At 37.2% G+C, this 25130-nt stretch overlaps 1 protein-coding gene across 1 annotated transcript in view; it reads left to right on the top strand.

The window, feature by feature from the left end:
- LOC122006968 (dihydrolipoyllysine-residue acetyltransferase component 1 of pyruvate dehydrogenase complex, mitochondrial-like) overlaps positions 1-25130 on the top strand; it is a 51240-nt gene that overhangs the window by 8692 nt on the left and 17418 nt on the right. The window contains exons 3-10 of the mRNA XM_042562683.1: positions 7073-7123; positions 9539-9593; positions 9674-9707; positions 19552-19601; positions 19703-19747; positions 19878-19951; positions 23482-23551; positions 23764-24174. Coding sequence (XP_042418617.1) covers positions 7073-7123; positions 9539-9593; positions 9674-9707; positions 19552-19601; positions 19703-19747; positions 19878-19951; positions 23482-23551; positions 23764-24174 — 790 coding nt within the window. The remainder of the gene's footprint in view (positions 1-7072; positions 7124-9538; positions 9594-9673; positions 9708-19551; positions 19602-19702; positions 19748-19877; positions 19952-23481; positions 23552-23763; positions 24175-25130) is intronic.

The following is a 25130-nucleotide window of genomic DNA, read 5'->3' as shown; positions in this document are numbered from 1 at the left end:
AGGCCGTGCTCGGTCTTGGTATTCGACCGTGGAAAGTCGGTTCGAGGAGGCCTTGCGCCTCACTCGAACCTATGATCTGACGAGACCACTAAATAGTGTTAGCCACCGTACGATCGGCTGACGAACCGCCCGACAACGTTCTATTCTTGAGACCAATTTTCGGCCACGCGTTTCCCACCGAGTTCTTCTTTCAATTTGCAATTATTTTCGCATTCCGCTCGGCCAGGTAGTCCCCAACTCCATTAGGCTGTTGAGCGGAGTGATAGTCCTTTTTAAACTGAACAACATCCCCCTCGAGCCTAAGATTTTTCACTACTTTTTTTATCCCAAGCAAGACGAGTGGGGTATCTTTATTTTCCAGTCTAGGATAGGCTTCGTCCTCTTTGACAATATGCCGAGCTCCAACAAACATTGGAAGGAGCACTTTTTCTATGTGCGTTTTCCCGAGCGGCCAACTTTTCGTACCAAGTGGCAGACGGCAATGCCGGCGCAACCGGAGCTCGGCAAATTTAGAGGTGATGCGACCTACCTTCATGCGGCCGAGCGGTTGGTGGGTCAGCGCTATCACATTGACAAGCTACTCCTCCCAGGAGTAATGTATATATTCGGCCTGTCTTCCACCGCAGCCGATCTGCCCTGCAGCATGAGTAAGCGATTCTCGTCCCTCCTTTTTCTTTTGTTCTAATTGATTTAATCTTTGTTTCTGCAGCTGAAGTTATGTGGCGTGCTAAGGCGACCGAGAAGCTCAAATTGAAAGCCGCTCAGATTGAGGCGGTGAAGAACAAGGAGGTCGCCGAGCGGGGCCTTGATCCAGCCGATCCGACCGGTGAGGATGCCCCTGAAGCCTTAGCCGCTGCTACCTCTCACGACGAGGCAACGGGCGGCACTGAACCTTTTAACCAAGTTGAGGTAGAGGGCCGTTCGGCCGATGATGTTCCGTTAGTCACTCGGAAGCGCCGACGACCGGAATCTGCCTCTGCCTCAACTCCACTTGATGAGCCACAGCCCGAGCGGGGCGCGGATGCTCCGGTGTTGTCCGGGACGGTCTCCCTAGAGAGTACCCCGACCCCATATGGCTCTCCAAGGGCAAGCTCTGAGGTGCCGCCGTCCAGCCCTTCAAGAACTCTGCGCCGTATCAGGCGTTTGGGCGAGCTTCCTTCCTTGTCCACCGGTGGGCCATCCGGTAAGGCCGCTGCTTCTCAGAGCGAGCCGAGCGGCCAGAATTTAATTAAAACCGTTCTGCGCCTTCCTTCGGAGGCGTACATGGCTGCTGCTGATCGGCCAATGGTCCCTGAGCAGCAGATCACCTTGACGGACCCTCTTGCCCAAGCTTGGGTGGATGCTCGACGTCGAATAGCCATGCTGACTCCCGGGCAGCTCGGCGACAGCAACCTACAACAGGCCACCGGGGTATGCTCTTTTTCTTTGTTTGCGTATTTGAATTATGTTTTTAACTTGTTCACACTTGCTAGCAGAACACCGCAGCCGATCGGCCGTGGAGGATGAGTAAGCGATTCTCAGCCCGCCTTTGGCGATTGCTCTAATTGATTTAATCTTTGTTTCTGCAGCGGAAGTTATGTGGCGTGCTAAGGCAACCGAGAAGTTCGGAACAACGAGATAAGGAGATCAAGACGGCGACCACTCGGAAGCGCCAGGCCATCGATGACATTGACCGTATTAAGGTGGAGATCAGAGGGCTGGAGCAACGCATCAAGGATCTGGACGCTCTTCTGGCCACCAAGAATGAGTTCCGCTCTGCCGATCTTCAAAGATTTGATTGATATTTGAATTATCTCCAAGTCGCCAACGACTCTGCTCACGCCGCACTCAAAGAGTATCAGGAGTCGGCTCGCTCTGACGAGGTGAGGAAGGCATTCGTCCGCTCGGATGCCTTTGGGGAGAAGTTTATCGACAAGATCTCCCTCACCTTTGAAGAGGCAATCAAGCGGCTATGGGTCATTTAAAGGCCAAGGGCCATCCGCCCGCCGAGTGACCATCCCTCGGGACCGTGATGGGCGCCATCCCGATGCTCTTTTTGACTTGACGCTGAGGAGTGTTTCTTATGAACTTTTGTATCCCCGCCTTCGGCCAAACTTATTTTTGCTGTAACTTTTTTAGTTAGCCCTGTGCTTAATAGATAATCTTTTCCTTTCCTTCAACTTTTGTTTTGGCAAGAAATTTTTCTCTCGTCATAACTAAAGTGTTCTTTTAAAACTCCTCCGCTCGGCACCACGCTTTGTCAGACTAAAGTCGATTGTCTTTAATAACGTCTTTCATCATGCGACTAAGCAGCCGCTCGGCATGAGAACGCCCTTCGTTGGTATCGTAATTATCTTTAGTTCTCATTGACCAATCTTTGCTTTGTGCCTTACCCCTCAAGGGGTTTTCCGTATATTTTTGGTAAGCTCAGCCGTATGTTGGTCTTAACGACTGTGCTATCGTTGATCGTATCACGTGCTTGGCGATGTTTATAGACGCCGGCTCGTCTCTCGATATTTAACGTCGGAGCTCGACGGTCTTCCGCCGGCTGATGGTGCCCCGCTCCTCTCGATATTTAACGTCGGAGCTCGGCGGTCTTCCTCTCACGTATAGACGCCGGCTCGTCTCGATATTTAACGTCGAGCTCGACGGTCTGCTCGGACGTTTATAGGCGTCGGCTCGTCTCGATATTTAACGCCGGAGCTCGGCGGTCTTCCGCTCGGACGTTTATAGACGGCTCGTCTCTCGATATTTAACGTCGGAGCTCGGCGGTCTTCCGCTCGGGCGTTTATGACGCCGCCGGCTCGTCTCGATATTTAACGTCGGAGCTCGGCGGTCTTCCGCTTGGAGGACGATGGCTCGTCTCTCGATATTTAACGTCGAGCTCGGCGGTCTTTACGCTAACTCGATATTGCCGATCGGAGCCCTCGCCATCCTTTGAATTAATTTCGCTCACGTATTAGGACAAGGGCGACTAGCGTATACACAAGAATGAGTGCATTCGTGACCTTTCATCCTCGATAAAGTGGAGATGATTTCGATTCCACGGTTGATCCCTGCCCGCCTTCATCCTCAAATAATATGCGCGGCGGAGCTTTTCAATAACCTTGAAGGGGCCCGCCCACGGTGCCTCCAATTTGCCGACGTCGCCGACCGGCTTGACTTTCTTCCAGACAAGATCGCCGACCTGGAATGATCTGGGGATTACACGGCGGTTGTAATTTTGCTTCATCCGTTGCCGGTACGCCATCAGCCGGACGGACGCCTTGGCTCTTTCTTCTTCGATCAGGTCCAGCTCTATGTTCCTCCGCTCGGCGTTGCCCTCATCATAGCTTTGGATCCGAGCGGATTCGACTCCAACTTCAACAGGAATGACCGCTTCGCCGCCATACACCAGGTGGAAAGGCGTGACGCCCGTCCCTTCCTTTGGAGTCGTTCGGATGGCCCATAAGACGCCCGGCACTTCATTTGGCCAACTTCCTCCCAAATGGTCGAGCCGAGCGCGCAGAATACGAAGAATTTCCCGATTGGCTACTTCGGCTTGACCGTTGCTTTGGGGATAAGCCACGGACATCCGCTCGACCACCAGACGCTGATGTTGCTTGCTGTTCTGGCCGCTCGGCTGTGGTTTTCTGCTTTTGCTCCACGAGCCTGGCGGCCCTTATCTCGATCAGAGCGTCGAGTTCCTCATTCGAAAGCGTCACCATGTGTTGTCGTCCAGCCTCGTCCATTGTTTCCGATCGGATGCAGGAGCGTTCCCACAGACGGCGCCAAATTGATCCTGTCCGAATCGTCGAACCAAAGGACGCTGGGCACGTGGCGCGCTCCTAGTCGATGGCGTAGGCCTCCGAAGTTCCGGCGAACCTGCACAGAAGTCGGGCCGGGAAGGGGTTCCCGGCGGCGACCCTCCGACGCTCAAGTCAGGCAAGTAAACAGTGGAAAAGAGTGGCTCCAGAGATGTTTCACGCGTACCTCCGGCGAAGTCTGCGGCTCTTTATATAGAGTGGTGAAAGAGCTTCTACACGCCCACCGAGGCGTGTACGTGTCCGCAGCCCATACCTCGGTATGTGTTTGTCAGAAAGCTTACCTGACGCCATACTGCAACAGTCCCATCGCGCCTTCGATGGGACAACAGGACACCCCGTTGTCAGACTAGGAGTATGGCTTAGCCATACGACTTGACGGCTGTCAGCAGATGTTCCGGTCACTATTTACCCACCGCCGGCCAGGACATCCGCCCGGCCGGCTAGACGAAGAGCGCCGTCCGGACGGCCCTAATTCCCTGCGCCGGCCGGGCGGCGCGCCCATTACGTCCTACCTTCTCTTAGGCCTTCCGCTCGGCCATTGTTTACTATTTCATTGAGCGTCGAAACCCCGATTCATGTCAGGGCGCCTTTTACTATCAGATGTTTACTGGCAGATCGATCGGCCTGAACTTTTCTCATGAGTCCGGTCGGCTCACCCTTCTTCGACAAACCACCTGGCCTTTTGACCTCCACGTGGCGTTGACCCCTCGTTAGGGGTCCTGGGCTCTTACCACCGGATCACTAACAAATCGATTTTCTTGTTGGACCAAAGTTTAGGGCTTATGAAACTTAAGCCTAACACAAAAGACTACATTTTAGTTTTGTTTTAATTAGGCTTTAAATTTAAAAGCCTAAATTTAAAAAAAAAATAATGAAAAACCTGCATTATTTCCGCGGTGTCTAGATGATTTGACCAATTAGTCGGTGTCTAGGGCCACCTAATCCCGCCTAGGATGGCTGACTAGCATGCTTTTGGTGCGGTTGGCCGGTGCTTAGCGCCTAGGCGACCGCCTAGGTAGCCCTAGGCCAATTTTTAGAACATTGGGAAGGAGATAAAACAAAGGAAGGAGATATTATTTGTGCCGAATGGTATTGAGAACATATGTTTTGACTCTTTCGCCCGACATGGTATAAGATTTAAAATCCTGCTTGGCATAGAGAATGTCTCTTTCATATGCTTCACTCTATCAGCTTCAATCCATTATCGACATTATGTATCGAAACATTGGTACAATACCAAATAGTAGCATTCCATTTAACGGCTTAAACTTCGGTTTGGTTTAAAAATTTAAACCTTGCTTTTATCTCTTCACAATTTCATAAGAGGCTCAAGAGGTTACAACTTGTTTTCCTATAACTTATCCTAGAGACAAGTGTCTTAAAGGTATGTCACATTAATCTTTAAATGCATCTTTCATTTTTTTCTCAATTCATTAGGAGTCCCATAGTTTGTTGCACCACCTCTTAATACCATAATCCACAATATACAACACATGATGATAAACGATGCATTGATTTTATGCCTACCACTTGTTCTAATACTTGCTTTTCCCACTCTCATTCTTTCTACATCTTTCATCAAGGAGCTAGACGTAATCAACTAAACAGAAAAATAATAATCCCCTTATTTTTTCTAACAATTGAACACTTTGGACTAAATTTTTGTTGATGTTTAATTGAAAAATATATAGGAGATATACATCTTCTTAGACAACTAATACAACTAATTAAAAATTATATGGAGGAATTTAGAAAAGAGAAATGCTAGCGTAACATATATTTATCTATATCTATATATATATATATATATATATATATATATATATATATATATGAAAATGTAACAACTTCAAGCGGAGTAATTGAAGCATTTTCAATAAAGATAGGGTTACATCAGGATCAACTCTAAGTCCCTATCTTTTTGCACTAATTATGGACGAACTCACTGCACATATTCAAGACACTGTACCATGGTGCATGTTGTTTGTAGATGATATTGTTTTGGTAGATGAAACACGTCAAGAAGTACATGCTAAACTAGAATCATGGCGGAAAATACTAGAAGGGAATGTTTTAGGCTTAGTATAATAAAGATAAAATATATGGAATTTAAGTTTGACAATATCAGATGTAATAAGATAATTGTTAAGATAGAATATGACGAGTTGCTTGAAATTTAGAACTTTAAATATTTATGATCATTTTTGCAAAAAGATGGAGGAATTGAGAGAAATATCTTACATAGAATACAAGTAGGATAGTTGAAATGAAGGAGAGCATCGGGTATTATATGTGATCGTAAAGTACCTCTCAAACTTGAAGGAAAGTTCTACAAAATTATAGTTAGACCTGCTATATTATATGAAGTTGAATGTTGAGTTATAACTCAAGCACATGAGTAGAAGATAAGAGTTACATAGATGAGGATGTTTAGGTGGATGTGTGGACATATGAGAATGAATAGAATAAGAAATGAGAGCATTAGAGAGAATCGGAGTTGCATTTGTTATGAAAAAACTCCGAAAGACACGTTTAAGATGATACGGACATGACCAATAAATGCTCTAGTTATGCAATGTGAAACTATAACAAATACTTATTTCAAACGAGGAAGAGGAAGACCAAAAAAAGACTTAGTTAGCAATAATAAAACAAATAAAATTTATTAAAGTATAGATAATGAGATAGTAGGAGATAAAGCTTAATGACGTAAAAGGATCAATACAGCCGACCCCATCTAGTGGAATAAGGCATGGTTGCTGTCGTCGTCTAACCGATTTCATTATTTTCCTGACTACACTACTTGTTTATATGTGCAGGTTAAATGATTGTTCAGGCTCTTTGATTGTCTTTTAAGTGGAGTACTTGTAAAATATATTATTTTGGAGAGTTTGGAGGAATGCTTGCATTCAACATCCACTCCATTTGCTACTTCAAATGTTTTGATCAACATTTATTAGTTTTGATCATGTGCTGAGTCCTCAGATTGCATTCTTCTATTTTTTATTACTATTTAGTTCTCCATGAAATTTCTTATTATTTTCATCTATGCAAATTTTCTAATTCAATTTCAGTAAATATTCTTTGTTTAAAAAATATTGATGCCAAAGTAATAATCTGTAAAAAATGGTTCATGGTGAAGCCTTTAAATATTTTAGCATTATCTTTTTGATAGGTCATCTCGTTCAGGTAAACATAGTGTTTGAAATTAGTTCTCTACTGTCTATGCCCTTATTTGCATATTTTAGTCTTACATAATTGACTTGTTTTATTGTAATTTCCTGTAGCTTGGCACGAGCAAGGAGTCGTTTTAATTTTGGCATTGGAAATTCTCTAAGGTATGCACAACTTATGCGCACTTAGAAGCCGACAGCTAGGATTTCTTTGTTGGGTTATTTCTTGTTTGTTGCTCATATTGTCATGCCTAATAATCATCAATAAACTAAAGGCATCTTTTTTGAGCATTTCTAATCAAATAATCTTGGTTAATTGATCTACTGACACAACTAGATTTTACCATTTTGATAGGAGACCAACACCAATACCCTATTGGCATGGATGTGCCGACATCTACATGAGAATTGCAAGCATCCTTACATGCTTGCTGTCGGAATAGAGAGGAATCGATTCCTTCTGCTGATCACGGGAAATCAGAAAGAACAAAGTGAAAATGAATGATTAAGGCTATAAATTCTCTAAAACTTACCTATCGACAACAAACAAATCAATCGGCAAAGGAGAACAACATGGTGAGGGCAGGTGGGGACCCTTTGGCTTTGAGCAATGATGCCCAAGTAAGATTGAGATGTAGTTGGAGAAAAGGAGAGATGGTTGTCGGCCTAAGAGGAAGTGATTGCCAACGATCATTGACCAAATTGTGACTACTTGGCCATATAGCGATCAACGACAATAGGGGAGGAGGCAACAACGAAAGAAATTGCGATGGAGGATTTAGGCATTCTAGGAGAACTTTTTTTAATATAACAATTTTAATTAAAATTATTATATCAAAATCATATCAGTGATATAATTAATTATATAATTGTTATAGGGATCCCTAATAATGTTATAAATTGGCTATAATCCTCTAATAATATAATTAATATATATTTATCATATGTTATATGAATTTGTAATATATATATATATATATATAAATTATAATTATATAAATTAACAATTAATTAATTAAATTGATAATCAATTAATAAGATTCTAATATATAATCAATTAATAAAACTATAATATATAACTTTATATTTTTGTTATTATTTTTATATAAAAATGAGAATCATTTTAAATAAAAAAAATAAAAATATTTGAATTGAAAATTTAAAAATCAATAAGATTTAATCGATGAAAGATAATCTTCAATTAATTTAAATTCATATGAATTGATTAAGTCGAAAATTATTTTAAATTTAATAAAATTAGATTTCAAAAATTATTTTAAAATTTTGAAATAATTTAAAATTTTAATAAATAATTTCATTTTTTAAATTTATAATCTTTTTATGAATTTTAAAATTATCCTTGGCTCCTTAGAAATTTTATAGAATTATATTTGATCTCTTAATTTTTTTAATCTTCGTATTTATAAACGTAATGAACTTGTGAAAAATTTTATTATGTCAGTTGAATAGTTAGCCGACCCCACTTAGTGGGAAAAGGCTTGGTTGTTGTTGTTGTTGTCAGTTGAATAGTTATTCAAAAGTTTTAAATAATATTTCTATATGTAGATATTTAATCTAGTTATTTAATATTTTTTTTGTTAAAATTAAATATTCTTTTTGTTAAAATTAGGTGATTAGTGCCTCTTTAATGTTTAAACTGAGTATAATATGAACATAGTGAGACAGTTCAATACTCATTTCTCTTAAAAGAATACTATATACTCATTTTATTCCCACTGTACTTTACTTTGTTGTGTTCTTTTGGAAGTCCATAAAACTTCATTCTTGTGAAGATGAACAAACTGTGTTGATGGCTGAAAGTGCAAAAGGGGCTTGTTTATACTGTGTTCGTTAAATTCTACCATTGAAAAATTTGTTATGGTCATGCAGCTCCAACATAAATCAATCTATGTTTACATCATAGTTCCTAAGAACCAAATAAACTTCCAATTGACAGATTAGATGAGTTTGAGAGATTCAGAGAGAATAGATGGGGACTAGGAGACAGGAGGAGGTTGGGGGGGGGGGGGGTTGCACTTATATACCAAAAGTTGCTAAATAAAGAAAAAATGGGCAAATAGTTATTTTCTACAAGAGCTAAGGAATTAAGGTCTTTGGATTCTATACAGGGATGCATAGTGTAGATGGTGGTATGCTCAGTTGACACTTGAATAGTTGAATTGCCTCAAATTGGGTAGTCTGTTGACTCGGATCAGCACATACTGCCTGTTCTAAATGGTACACATTATGAAATTCTAAACCTTGTTCTCCTTATAGTTTACTTTAATTCCCTTGGTTGTAATAATTGATGCGGCTCATGCCTATTAATTATTTCTCAATGTATAAAGATGTTCGACACATCCAAAGCCAATTTAGCAAATAATTTATTGAAATGTTTTTTTTTTAAATATACAGTATAAAAATGATTGAGCGTGTTTATTCTTTTTCTAGTAAATGCCATTACATCATTATTAGTTTGTTATATGCCTTAGCATTCATATTTTTTTATATAATCTTTAAAACATTTTAATCATATGTGAAAATGTGGCAATCTTATTTGATAAATTATTGTTTATTTAGGAATTCAACAATATCATCCGCTAATGGCCTCTTTGCATATGTTTTTGCTGGAAAGGTTAGTAAAGTTATCATTTATGTATATGTTTACTATTCTGCCAAGTTCTCATTTATGTTCTTTCTTTTCTGTTGCAATAGTTACTTGTACAAGCCCGTTTGTTCTCATCTACAGGTATGCTTACTGCTAATATCCTCCATGATACATTTAACCTTTTGAAGGTCATCCATGTACTTGTATCTTTGTTGATTTTGTTTTGATAAGTTAAGAGGGATGGAATGGTGTGTGGTTGTTATTGTTATTATGAAAGAGGGATATTACATTTATAGGTCTCCACACAAACTCCTCTAATGTGGGGTTAAACCCACAGCACATAATTAGCAGCTTTGATTCCTAATAATTTGAACATCCAATAACTCGATAATTCGGACACTCTAAGTTGGAGCAAAAATATTTTGCATGTTCATGATGCAAACATACACAAAAACCAAAACTCATGAAAAATAAAATTATATTAAATTGAAGATTGATGAAAAAGAGAGACCCGAACCATGATTTGTTTGAAAATAACTAAGCAATTTCCTTACTAACTTTGTAAATCTAACTTACTTGGTTTATCTAATATGTTCAGAGTTCCCAATTTGCCTCCTCCATCCCACATACTCATTTTGTATGGTCTGCTCGATAGATGTCCAACCCGTTGTACCTGGTCTAAACTTGATCTGCCTAGCATACACATTTTGTCGCTTGCATACTAGGTTAATTGCTCTATAAATGGGTCAATGAAGAGGTTGAGAAAGAGGTGAACTGTAGTAATCTTGGCTTTTGGAGGGAATTTATCAAGATAATTTACATCATAATTGGAGTGCACCCCTTAGCCACCTGATGAACTTTCAACTAGTCTAGTATAGTTAGGGAAAGCCATAAAAAATCCACTTGCATTCGTTGTAGACTTCCTTAGAGAGAGAAACCAACTTCTTAGTACCTTAAAATGGAGAGCATCTGTCTCATCATCCTAGCTTATTGTCCGACTAGAATTCAAAAGGGTCTTTTAGACATTTTGGGGAACTATGACTGTGAAGCCACAAATATTTGAATGATAATGACATAATATACTAAAGCAGGAGAAAATGATTGTGAAGTAAAACACTTCCTAAGTAACTTTGGGAAAAGCAATGGTGAAGTCTGCATTAGAAGCAAGATTCAAGATTGTGGGAGGCAACTAGAGGGCTTGAGAGTTTCTAGAAAGTGATTGAGAATACTCATGTCTTAGTATTCATTTCTATACCTAGTAACCTACAAAAGAAGTTTGTCAGGAATGGAGACCTCAATAGTAGAAAGCATGAGTAGTGACAATGGGATAGGAATGAAAAGAGCTTCCTCCACTAACTCAAGTGGAGAGGGCATTGAGTTGAAGAATGGAGTCTGACTTGAGGTCACATCAAAAGAGAGATACATGATGGGACTTATGAGTGTAACATTGGACATGAATAACTAAGGAAGAGAGTGTTTGACATACCATGGGAATAACTTATCTTGTTCATCAGATACTAAATAGACAAATAGCATCCTATTACAGGATAACATAGTTCGCATAATTGATAATGTTATAGGGATCAGTTGAGTAAAAATAGAAAATAAAATGTGAAACTAAGTTTATTTAGTATAATAATATAATAAAAAAAATTTAAATCTCACTAAAAAAGTTATTTCATAGTTATACTACGATATAACAAGCTACTCATGGTGCCTTATATTTATGAAAATTAATAATCAAATAATTTTTAGAATATTTTTAATAGATCAAAAACAGAATGAGAAATAACCAAATATAAATTAGGTTTAAAAAGAAAACAAATTGTAAAAAATTAAGTATTAATATCATTTAAAACAATAAATAAAAAAATTGATGATGTGATGAATCTCTTGAAAAATAAACATTAGATCATTACAACACTAATGAACTTATGTTAAGCAATATTGGTTTAGACAAATTGTATACAATATTACAATTCACCAATGATGTAACAATATTCACATGAGACAAATGTCATGGTCATAGTTGTTAAAAGCGAGCGCTTTGCTTGCTTAAGTGCGAAGCACAGCGAGACGCAAGAGACCTTGGAAGCGCATGAGGTCTCTAAAGTGTGCGCTTCACGCTTCATGTTAAAGCACAAGCATTCGCTTTTGCGCGAAGCACAGAAACTTTCATTTTTTTAGTTTAAAGCCCTAAACACTCTTAAAATCGATCATTAAGTCGATTGGTCTACCTCTCATCGCTGAAAGCGTTTGTCTCTCGATCATTGGTAAGAATTTTCTTTACTGTTATTTTTTTTTCTCTTTTGCATTTTTCTGGCATCCCGGAGTCGGTGCGGGACTCCGGTGCCGCTGGAAGCGTCGCAGGATGCATCCGGCGCCGCTGGAGTGTCGCGATGTTCGCGATTACTCTGGGACTGTGGATAATAAAAAACTTAAGTCAATTTGAATAATTCACTCAACTCCCAACTTAAATGAGATAGTTCAAATAGGCTTTCATAAATCATAATTAAATTATCCTAATAAAATATATAAAATATATTTTAAATTATTTTTAAAATAAATTTTATTAATTCATATAAATCACATTTATGTTATGATAATTTTTTTTTTACTATTTTATATATTTTTTTATTTATTGATTTCAATGGTCTTAAGTCTTAATTATGTCAAATACAACAATTTCATCAACTCGAAAAGGGATATCAATGGATGCAAATCAAGCGATTAACCTTGATAATAAAACTGAAGAAGAAGATATCGATGGATACAAATCAAGTGATGGAGCTGATAACGTAGATTTGGACAATGAAGATGAAGAAGATGATTATTTTGATATTTGATATTTGATATTTCATCTATCACATTTTCAAAGGCTTTTGATTTATTTTTAGTTTTTTGAATAATCTACATCTTCATCGAAGAATATTTCATTTTTGGTTATTTGGATTTTCAAAGACATTTTCAAAGACTTTTAATAGATGTAATAGTCCTTTTGTTTATTACGTTTTTTTTTTCCGTAATGCATGCACTTCGCTTTAAGCCTCCCTTAGTGTTTTTTTGCATCTTGCGCTTTTGACAACTATGGTCATGGTATTCTACAGTGCCTTTGAATGTATAACAATGCATGGAAAGAAAATGGTGACATGGGGTAGGAATTTAACTTCAATTTGAAGGAAAATGGGTGACGTAGGGTAGGAATTTAACTTCTCATCCCTACTTTGCCTCTAGGATGGGTTGACACAAGCCAAAGTGGCTCAACATGAAATACACAAAATGTTTGATTTAAAGACTTATAAATATGTAATCCTTTTATATTTTATACGAGGTAATTGGAGAAAATCAAATTTGTGCACAAAATCTTTGCCCTCTGACCACATTGATGTAAAGGGGCATGATGAAGCAGCCCAAGTATAGGTAGATTGATATGGGCCCTATTGGAGCGAGCTAAATTGTCATCCATAGTTTTTAAGCCCTCTTGTGTCAATTAGTGTGTGAAATTAATATGGTGGATGAACAAGTAGCTAGTATTTGACTGAGGCAAAGAAGTTTAACTACATCAAGTTGAGCTTTGATTAAATTTTGTATTTTAGCTAAACAATTTAATTCAGTTCAGGTTGGTTAATTCTGCATTTTGTTTTTGTAAATCTAGTTAATAAAAATATTAATCATTGAAAATTTGATATTAATATTTAAAATTATGATGGTTGTATATGAATCAGTTTGATCTGAGTTAAACTAAATTAAATTGTTAAATTAGATAAAAAAAAGACAGCCCAGTGCAAGAAGCTCCTGCCAAGTCTTTAGGAGGGTAAGATTGTGTACAATAAATTCAATATGATATGATCCTTCTATGAGACCCGCATCGGTGAGAGGTTCGTGCTAAATTAGATTCATTTTCAATTTAATTTATATGCTGTTCAATTCAGTTGGATTTCTAAAAAATTAATACATAGAAATTCATTTCACTCTGAATTGATTCAACAAATGCATCTGCTAACTAGATTGAATTTCCAGACAAACAATAGGATATAAGAAATAAGAATTGGCTAAAATATTCTAAACTAAAATGAATTTTAATACTCCTCACCCTCATGAAGTAAGGATGAATTTTTAAATTTGTTCCACATGCACAATCCAGTCAGACCCATAAGACACAAGTTTCAGTCTTATGTATGTATATGTGATTGTTATACATGTAGTTAAATGTAGTTAAATTAATAATATTGAATCAAGTATGTGTTAATCATATGTTGAGTAAATAGTTTTTTATAAAGTGATGTAAATGTAATAAATAATATTAATCTCTAATAAAAAATGGAATTATCTGTAATATAGCAAACATGGTTATGCTCCTTGACACACGTGAATCAATCTAATTATCTGATCATCTACATATAAGACCCCTAGTAAACATCTTACTCCCCTAGTACCTTATTCAATCACTCAATGCATAAAAACCCCTGATACAACATTGTTTTTTTTGGATAAGTAAAAAATTGTATAGCACAATTACACATGTCTGACAATCAGAGTAAACTTCCAAGGACCAGTATACATGAAGTTGCACACTCCTGAAAATCCTCTCTCTAACGGCACCTCATCAAAGAAACCAGAGTTTCTAGCTCGCCATAGATAATAAATAACAGATGACAAGGCTAGATGATGATCCTTTGTCAATACCCTACTCCCACAGTAGTGTCTACCAAAGACTCTCATCGCTCTCCAGTAGGTGGACATCTCTAATGTCATATGCAGTCAATCTCTAATCCTCCTCCATAATCCAACCATAGGGGGACATCAAAAGAATAGATGCTCCTGTGAGTCGATCCTCTAAATAATCTTGTCTATCCCTTGTGGGAAGACGCCTTCGTGCCAGCATCCAAAAGATAACCACATGGCTAGGCTGTAAGTATATCTTCCATACCATTCGTGCCCATGGCTTCTTAGGACTAGGATGTCTAAGGAAATCATATGCCCGAGCCAACCCCCAACCTTAGTAAACCAATATGCTAACCTTTGTCCAGCAGCCTTCAGGAATCCAACAATTGATAATATAACATCCCATATCTGTAGCCGCCGCTTGATCAGAGGGGAATCTAAGTGAGCTGCCTCCCATGTCCATACAACATTGTTGCATCACAAATAGCTCCACTTTGCCAACGATTTTGATTTCAATTCAAATATTGCATCACAAAATTATGACATGCAATAACAACTTACCAATTGAAACCCTTGATTGGATCAACAATTATAGTCAACTTTGCTACACATCAAGATTTGAGTATGGAAAGATTTGTACAAACATATATAAACTAATGACTATCCTTTTAAAATGAAGGTTGCCCTATACCCTAAATTGGGAGTAAGAACTGACCTTAATGGATCATTGCTCGACTTGCCCCTAAAATAAATCATTAGAATGATGAAACAACCAACTCTATATATTTAATTATTAAAATATGATATTCCAACTACATAATAATTGTAATCTTAACCTAGTATATCTTTTTTTTATTAAAGGTAAATAGCATTGATTTTATCTATCAAGTTACATTGGACCCGCTTAAGAAGCGGAATACATGCGTTTGGTCCTTTCTAAACATCATGTCGACATTTGGTATGCCTCCTTCATATTGACACCTATTTTGGACTTGCCAAATCAAATAGAGCATGCAAGAGATACCCAAGAGATGAGCTTTGTTGAGACGGTTGTCTCTGCGTTGTTGCTGTCTAAACCAATCCAGTAAACCTGCGGCTGTGGCAAATTTAGGGTTGATATTGAGCCAACTTCGCACCTTATCCCATAGTGGTTTGATTACTGAGCAATCAAAGAAAAGATGCCTCCGTCTCATCCATCCGTTGGTACAACGGACAGGTCTTGCAATCAATGTACGCCAGCTTGCCCTTGGTCCGCACCTTTCTGTTTGCAAGCTGGCAAATGAAAAATCTGTGCTTTGGCATGAGGAACTCCGTCCACACTACTGCTACCCAATCCTTTATGCTCCGTGGCTTGAAGAGGTCGTAAGCACCCCTAACACCACTTCACAGCTTGGACTCAAACCAGCCAGCAAGCTGGGTGGCAGCAGCTTGAGCCGAACCGGCAGTGAGCGTGATCTCCTGGTAGATCTGCTGCAGTTTCTTGACTAACGGGCTGTCCGATGCGTTGGCTCGCCACTCCCATAGGCCAATGTGCTGGAGGTACTGATGATGAAACCATCAGACCCAAAGTGACATAAGGACTTGGATAAGAGGTCATATGCTTAAAAAGCCTACGTTGAGAACAACAAACAATCTAAAGTAATGTTTTGAAAACCTGAGATCACACCTAGAAAGTTAGTGGATTGGCAATTCGACCTATTAAATTAGTGGATGTGGAAATAATGGCATAAATATAATTTAAGTTTTAATATGTATCAAATATTTTTTTACGAGTTTAATAAAAATAGTGAAAATCATGATAAATAACTTAAAATTATATGAAATTATAATTAAATATATTTAAAATTATTCAAATTTATTTAATAGCAAAACATAATTTTAAAATAAATGAACTCAATATATAATATTATGTTTCTAATTCTCAGTGCATTCTCAAAGTTAATTTGTAACAAATAGACTAATATATATTAATTTCTAATACTTTTCTGGTTCCCATTTTATACTGGTTTTTCTATCTTTTCTGGGTTTTGAATTACCCTATTTATCTTCCCAACTAGACTGAATTTTCATTTGGTTCTCAACTCAACTAGTTGTACAGGCTGGTTCAGTCTGTTTTAGAAACAGTCTGAATGAGGAAAAGAATTAAACACCTGCTTGCATCTGAGGGGAGGTCTTACCATCATTGAATACAATGGATATATCATGGTCATACTTTTAAAGACCTGCTTATGCCTCAGTCTAAGCAAATTAAAGGTGTCTACATCGCCGCCTCATTTGACATATGCAGTCTACTTTGATCTTGTATCGACTTTCTTGAGAACCAACACTTCAAGTTCATGCTATGACTTGGTATGTGCCTACTCAGGTTATCAATTCGTAACATAACAACAACAACAATAATCAAGCCTTTTCCCACTAGGTGGGGTCGGCTGTATGAATCCTTTTACGCCATTGAGCTTTATCTCCTATTATATCATCATCTATATTTAAATAAATTTTATCTTATTTTATTGTTGCTAATCAAGTCTTTTTTGGTCTTCCTCTTCCTCGTTTGATATGCATGTTTATCATAGTTTCACATCGTCTAACTGGAGCATTTATTGGTCGTCTAAGTATATGTCCGTATCATCTTAAACGTGTCTCTCGGAGTTTTTCCTCAATAGATACAACTCTGACTTTCTCTCTAATGTTCTCATTTCTTATTTTGTCCATCTTCGTATGTCCACACATCCACCTTAACATCCTCATCTCTGCAACTCTCATCTTCTGCTCATGCTCGAGTCATAGCCCAACATTCAGCTCCATATAACATAACAGGTCTAACTGCGGTTTTATAGATTAAGTTTAAGAGGTACTTTACGGTCACATAAAACACTCAACGCTCCCCTCCATTTCATCCATCCTGCTTGTATTCTATGTAAGACATCTCTCGCAATCCCTTCATCATTTTGTAAAAATGATCCTAAATATTTAAATGTCTCGGTTCCGGGCAACTCGTCCTCTCCTATCTTAATAATTGTTTTATTACTTCTAATATTGCTAAACTTAAATTCCATATATTCTGTCTTTAATCTACAAAGCTTAAAACTTTTCCCTTTTAGTGTTTTTCTCCAAGATTCTAGTTTAGCATTTACTCCTTCACGTGTCTCATCTACCAAAATAATATCATCTACAAACAACATGCACCACGGTACTGTGTCTTGAATGCGCGGTGAGTTCGTCCATAATTAGTGTAAAAAGATAGAGACTTAGAGCTGATCCTTGATGTAACCCTATCTCTATTGGAAATGCTTCAGTTACTCCGCCTGAAGTGTTTACTCTGGTCGTTACATCCTCATATATATCCTTAATTAGTTCAATATGTGTTATGCTTAATTAGTTCAATATATGTTACGCCAACACTTCTCTTTTCTAAAATTCTCCATATAATTTCTCTTGGGACTCTATCATAAGCTTTTTTTAAGTCAATGAATACCATGTGTAGATCTTGTTTTTGCTCCCGATGTTTTTCAATTAATTGTCTAAGAAGATGTATAGCTTTTATTGTCGAGCTTCTAAGCATGAACTCAAATTGATTTTCTGTCACTGTGGTCTCCTTCCTTAATCTTTTTTCTATTACTTTTTCCCAAAGTTTCATAGTATGACTCATTAGTTTAATACCCCTATCGTTTGCACAATTTTGTACGTCTCCCTTGTTCTTATATTAGGGAACTAGAGTACTTATCTTCTATTGATCAGTCTTTTATTTCGTTTTCAATATCATGTTAAATAATTTTGTAAGCCATTCAATACCTTGTTTTCCTAAGCACTTCTATACCTCTATCGAAATATCATCTGGTCCAACGACTTTTCCATTGTGCATCTCATTTAAAGTTTGTTTTACTTCTGAAGTTTGAATTCTACGATAAAAATTAAAATTTCTATGCTCATTTTACCTAATTAAATTACCTAAGTTAAGTTGGTCACCTAAACCTTCATTAAAAAGTTGATGAAAATACCTCTTCCACCGCTCTTTTATTTCTCCATCGTTTACTAATACCTTATTACATTCATCTTTAATACATTTTATTTGGCTAAGATCTCTTGTTTTCCTTTCTCTCACTTTAACTATTCTATAAATGTCTCTTTTCCTTTCTTTTGTATCCAATTTTTGATATAACCGTTCAAAAGTTTCATTTTTTGCTTCACTCACTACTTTCTTAGCTTCTAATTGCTTGACTTAGAACTTCACCCATAACACACATCAAGGCAAATGCATTTCCTTGAGATAAAAATTCTAAGAAACCATCTCACTCATGTTCTTCTTTGTAATCACTAGCACCATCCTCCCCCCATATTTCTCCCTTTTAAACATACAATAAACCACTAATCTTCTCCAACACAGCATTATAATGTAGACAAACTTACAGATAAACCAAAATTGGGTCATCAAAATCACAAATTGATAATTTATGCAACACAATGAGCAATCAAATTAAACTGGTAACATGTTTTTGAGATTAATAAGTGGTATTATTTATCCTGCCTCAAATCACAATACTCCCATTCTAACCTGGAACCTAGTTCATTAAGTTACTAGGACTATTTATAGTTATTTCTTCTATTGTTTTGCATTTTATTTGTATAATCGAGACACTGATTGTTGCCCTTTTAATTGTCATGATTGAATTTTCATTATTTATATATGAGAATGATCAAATAATGGTTATCCAATCTTTCATATATAGCATATGCTGAATAAATATAAACATAAAATTGAGCATGAGAAGGACGTCTACTTGATCAATTCATCATTAGACCTCTGTGAACTAAATAATCAAATATATAATATGGCATAGTGACTTTTTTTTCAAATCTAATACTTTGATAATTTTATTAGTAAATAAATTATGAAATGCTATGGTTCTTGCATAATATTTTTTAATTTATTCAGAAGGAATTCATGGAAATCATGCACTTTTTTACTATTTCCCCTATCCCTATAAATACCACAATTAGATGAATGGATCCATCCTATTCTTGTAATAAACAACCCGCACACACACCCCTTCCAAAATAAATCAGTACACCAATCGCTACTTTGATTTATTGCTAAAATATCGGTAATAAACCTGAAACTCTTGGCCGATGGCCAGTTGCCCAAGTAAACGTAAGAATCAATTACATTTTTCATATATTATTCTCTCTTTTGGATAGGACTAACAAAGAACAGAGTTCTTGCATCTCTCGGGTCACCCTTAGCCACTTGATGCCATTCTGCTACAATATTGTCTTGTTGAACATTTTCAATTTTCATATTTAATCATTTCTGTTGATGTAGGACTTCCGTCTCATATAGTACTTGAAATGCCAGCATTGTCTCCTACAATGGTAACCAACTGGCCACTCCTTGGAAGTCATTGAATCTTTTGTATACTATTTGTCAATTTTTTATTTGATTATAGTAAAATTGATAAGACAACCTTTTTCAGAATCAAGGTAACATTGCAAAGTGGAGAAAGAAAGAAGGTGATAAGGTCAGGGATACCACATTCGCAAAGCTATTATTGTTAAGACATTACATTTGCTATTTTACTATATGCTGACTTTTGCTTGATTTTATTTCATCTACTTGCTTTGAGTTCTAGTTACTCGATATTTGTGCAGATTAATGTAGGCGATGTTCTTTGTGAGATAGAGACAGATAAAGCAACTCTTGAATTTGAAAGCCTTGAGGAGGGGTAATATTTCAATTTAGCATAAAAAATGATTTATTTCTTATGCTTTACACTTATTATTCTTTGTATGATTATATTTTTGCATATTGAATGAACCTTTTATTATACATCATAATAACTTGTGATTGATACTCGTTATTGTTAGATAAAAAATTAAGATATTTCCTAGTCTAATATGTACCTACTTTATGCTTAACCTTTGAATAGAATTAGTTATGGCTAGGACTACAATGCATGAATTGCAAGTTGCAACTCTATTCCAATAAAAATAATATCATAATGAAATATTTCTCCTTTCTCCATTTTCTATATGGTATCAAAGTCACCCTTTTAGGGTTAGATTTTCCAAAAGGGTATTCCTGTGATGGGAGATCATTTGTCTCGCCTCCTCTCTTTGCTACTTTTTGGCACCACAGCGATTCCTTACTGTGAACAAAAACTTTCAAGTGCATGAATGTTAGGGAAGCTCTTTGCACGATCTTCTTTGACATATGTGTCTGCCCCTCCATATCAAGACTCTTTTGCATATTTGCCTTTCTTGTGATGCCATCTCTTGCAAGCAATCAAATTTGACAAGTGATACGCTTCTGTGCAAACAGATAGGGTCAGTGCCTATCCTCCTGTGTGATTCTCTCTCCATGCAATTATAGGACCTATAAGTGGGTGGTCTGCAGTTGGATCTTATTTCCATATAGGGTGAATTTTATGGCAATGTCTTTTGTGCTTGATGCATGTAGAGACATCATAAAGTTCCATTTGTTTTGATCGATTGTCGACCTTTTTGACTCACATATAGCTAATATTCCCTTCTCCACATGAACAAGTCACATGTGACACTAATCCTCATCTCTTGTGCATCCAATTTAGTGCCAACAGGATTGTTCTCTCACGACCAAACAACAATGTGTCTCCTTGTTACATAATCCTTCATAGACAGGCCACTGTGCCTCTACCCTAGTTGCGCATGCCTTCTGCAATACCTCAATAAATCATCAACGAACAGAGATCAGCCTTTCCGCGACTCTAGCACACTCAACTCCCATTTCAAGTTTCAAATTGCATTACGCAATGCATATACCATCCTTTAAATCCAATATTGAGTTCTTTGTTTTGTTCTTTCAAAATATTCTGTATCCACTCTTAAATTCACATGCTACTGATGTGCCATTTTGACCCTAGGGCCCTCATTCGAAAGATTTCCTTTTCCTTTATTCAGTCTTTATCATGCTGCCTTTGCACTGTAGGGTAAAACCCACTCTTAAAATTTGTCACATAGAGTCTCATTCTTTTCTTTTTTATTTGTGCACTGCATATGCGCTGTTTAAGAGTAAGTGAAGACCTGAACTGAGAAAATATCATGTTCTCATGTTAGCAAATCTATAAAATGGTCAAATTATTCTTTCTATCTATATACCTATCTATCTTTTCAGTTGCTCGAGTGTTTTCCTTTTCCTGCATGTTGATGTTGATGTATTTGTTGCTTTAGGAAGAAGTTCACGAGACATCTTTTTCTGTTATCAATTTGCTATTTGATGTTGAAGATATATATGATTGGTTCTGGGATCACTATTATCTATGTCCCAAGCTTTGTTGTTGTATCATTATATTAATGCTCCATTGACTTTTGCATCACCCGTGTGCAAATATTTTGTTGGTGCAATTATGAATGAAAAATCTAGAAGAGAGTCGTTAACTATCTGAAATGGTTAGATACCTACGAGATATTGATGGCCCAAACCAGTCAACTCAAGTAGTTGTTTTGGCACAATAGGATGACAAAATCAAGTCATGAATTGACTAAAGGATAGTCCAGACTGATTGCGGGCTAGAAAAGCAGATTGAAGGCTTGAAAAGGAGCTTAAGGTTGTAGCTATGGATATGGGCTTGTGGAGGCACGAGAAGACTACCAAAAGCTTACATATTTTCATTCTTAAGTATATTGTATTGTCTTCTATGCTCTCATTCATTTTTACTCTTTTTCTTGTACTTAAATTCTAATTCTTATAATAAGAGTGTAAGGCATTGCGAGGGGTGATCTATCGAAGGATCATGGGTCATGAGTAGGATATGAGATTCTGAACCATGTTATGCCACTTGTTTCATTTGTGTTGTTGATTTCATTTTGTTCTTTTCATATTTTCCGCTGCACTAATTTTATTTTTAGAATCAAACATGTAGTACAAGTGATCCGGTATTCACCCCTGTAGCTTTTCTCACTCCAACATATTTACTCTACATTTTTTCTTATGAGAGTTACACATCTATATAACAAGTGAGATAGAGATATCATTTATGCTCTATGTTGAGTGATAATATTTGACAAAATATTAGATATAACATGATGTAAGGAATGTTTAGTTTTATGCGTAAGTGTAGGATAGAATTAGTTATTTTAGGCATAGTTTAAAATCTCATGTTGTTTGGCTTGATATGAGTTTCGTTCTGCACATGGACCTACACCGACATGGACACGTCAATGGTGCCGACACGCTCTGAGGCCCTGACGTGTCGCGCTAGCTCGTCAAAGTGTTCAAACGTGTCGTGCTAGCCCAACGACGTGTCCAAATGTGTCGCGCGGGCTCAACAATGCTTCCAGATACGTCGCATTAGCCTGAAGGCCGCCGATGATGCATCCAAACACATCGCATTGGCTCAGAGGCTGCTGGTGATGCGTTGTGGAGCATAACAGGCAGGGCCAGGGGATATTTTAATTTAGGTTTAATTAAATAATTTATGTTAATAATTTTAATCAATTCCTAATTATGATTGGAATAATTTAAATAGACTTAATTAAAGTCTAATAAAATTATCCTATTATATATATATATATATATATATATATATATATATATATATATAATAGGATAATTTTATTAGGTTTTAATTAAGGTAGGGTCGGAGGGTGCCGATGATGCGTCGCGGCGCATAACATGTAGGGCCAGGGGACGTTTTAATTTAGGTTCATAATTTTAAGCAACTCCTAACTATGACCGGAATAATTTAAATAGATTTAATTAAAGCCTAATAAAATTATCCTATTAATTTAATATTATATATATATTAAAAAATATTTTATTTTTTATTTTTAAATATTTATATTAAATTTTTTATTTTTAATTAATATACTTTATATTTATAAACACCAAAACCATGTCAGTACGACATAGGGTTGTTAATTTGGTTTGGCATTTTTCAGAAGCATAGCTATCCTTAGATCATGAACAGGACACCACTTTCCTCTATGTTGTCTTCTCCCCGCTCAAATTTTGTTAAGAATATTCTATGCGTGCTAATCCTGTCCTACATGGTAGACAGTCCTTTATTTATAAAAATTTAAGCTTGACTCAGTCAAACTGTTAAACTAATGAAATCATTGAAATCTTATACCACTAGGAATCTGAGTGATGAATATTGTGTTTAGTGGTTTACGATTGCCTTAATATGCTGCAATATGTCCCCTGATGTGCTCATTTGATGTACTTTTCTAAACCTTTTTCTGATAAATTGCATCATGATTTATGTTCACCCTGTAGGTTCTTGGCAAAGATATTAGCGCCTGAAGGTTCAAAGGATGTGCTTGTTGGACGACCTATTGCTGTCACGGTATGTTTCCATTGCCATCCAACTGTTCTAACTCAACTTTAGTCCATCACATGCTTGATCTTACCAGTGTCAGCATGGAGATCTTTTCCTGTGTTTCTCCAGTCATAATTGTTTTGCTGCATTTATTTTTTTTTCTTCTTGACATCATGTTTGTTATTGGCTCAATATGCTTAAAAAACTTAATGTGGATTCTAACATTCTGGTTGTTGAAGGTCGAAGATCCAGATGAAATTAACAATATACCTGATGATTCATTCAGTGGACTGGAACCCAAAGATGAAAAACCTACTGATACATTGGCCAACTCTGCAGAACTGAAGGTGGGTACTTCAAAGGCATCTTTCATTAGAATCAGCCCAGCAGCAAAGTTCCTAATTGCACAACATAGACTGGAAGCATCTTCACTGGAAGCATCGGGACCCCGTGGAACACTTTTGAAGGGGGATGTACTTGCAGCAATTAGGTCTAGAAACCAATCTGTTGGAGCTCTCAAAGAAGTTCAAGATCCAATAGCTCCATTGACAAGTACCTCTAAGTTGACTTCTCTTTCTTCACCTGAATCCGAAGGCCCTTTAGATGGGACAGTTATTCATACAGATCTTCAAAATAGTCAGATTCGCAAGGTACTCTTCTATGATGGCTCATTTATATAGATGTAGAAACTTGATAGTTTGTCTTGTACTAACAACTCCTTCTCTTTTAAATTGTTTCATCTAATACCTTTTTGTAACTTGAACTGATTCCAAGCTAGCTGTGGCCAGGACAACAGTACTGGCTGGTATACTAAGTCGGCTTCAACTGAAAAATTATGAAAAAATAATTAAATAGGATTCAACAGAATTCTGCTTCCTTTCTTTTCTTGTTTTCTTTTTTCGTCCATACTAGGATAAAGGGGCATGAATGGAGTGCTGCATGACTGCATTATTAGGACTGGAACAATGTTAAAATGTGTTCCCTGCCCAGTCAAACTAAACAATTTACTATAGCAAGTCTATAATATGTAGAGGTTTGTCTTTGCTCAATTGACTAACTCCATATAAAACACAACAACAACAACAACAACAACAACAACCAATGTTTATCCCACTAGGTGGGGTCGGCTATATTCGTTGAAATTTGTCATAGTTTTAGCGCTGAACGGCAACCTAACGCAATCTTCCTCCTTTATCTGGACTTGGGACACCATGATTGGTTCATCTAACTCCATTTAAAACAATGATATGAAATAGTAAGGAGTGCACTTATAGTTGTCTATTTTTTATAGTTTAAAATTTCGTTTTATGTCGGGTGAAACGGGTGAAATTTGTTGTTCTATCCACCGTGCGACACAGGCATTGCATATTGCCGTAGGGTCGTAAAGGCCCGCCGAGGTCGTCACAATCATGTGGCGAACTCCATGGGAGCGCGGAGGTCGCCACGAAACCAGTGGGGTTGTGGAGGTCCTCGCAATCACCTCCGTGGATCGAGGCGAAGGATGCCCCGGGCGGAGGGTGCAATGATGAAACTTATGTTAATAATTAAACTTTATGTTAATAATTTCAATCTAACTCTTAACAATAATAGGATAATCTAAATAGGG

Source organism: Zingiber officinale, chromosome 7B (genome assembly GCF_018446385.1).
Source record: "Zingiber officinale cultivar Zhangliang chromosome 7B, Zo_v1.1, whole genome shotgun sequence".
Taxonomy (NCBI): domain Eukaryota; kingdom Viridiplantae; phylum Streptophyta; class Magnoliopsida; order Zingiberales; family Zingiberaceae; genus Zingiber; species Zingiber officinale.
Note: the sequence above shows the minus strand (reverse complement) of the source record. Positions and strands in the feature narration are given on the sequence as shown.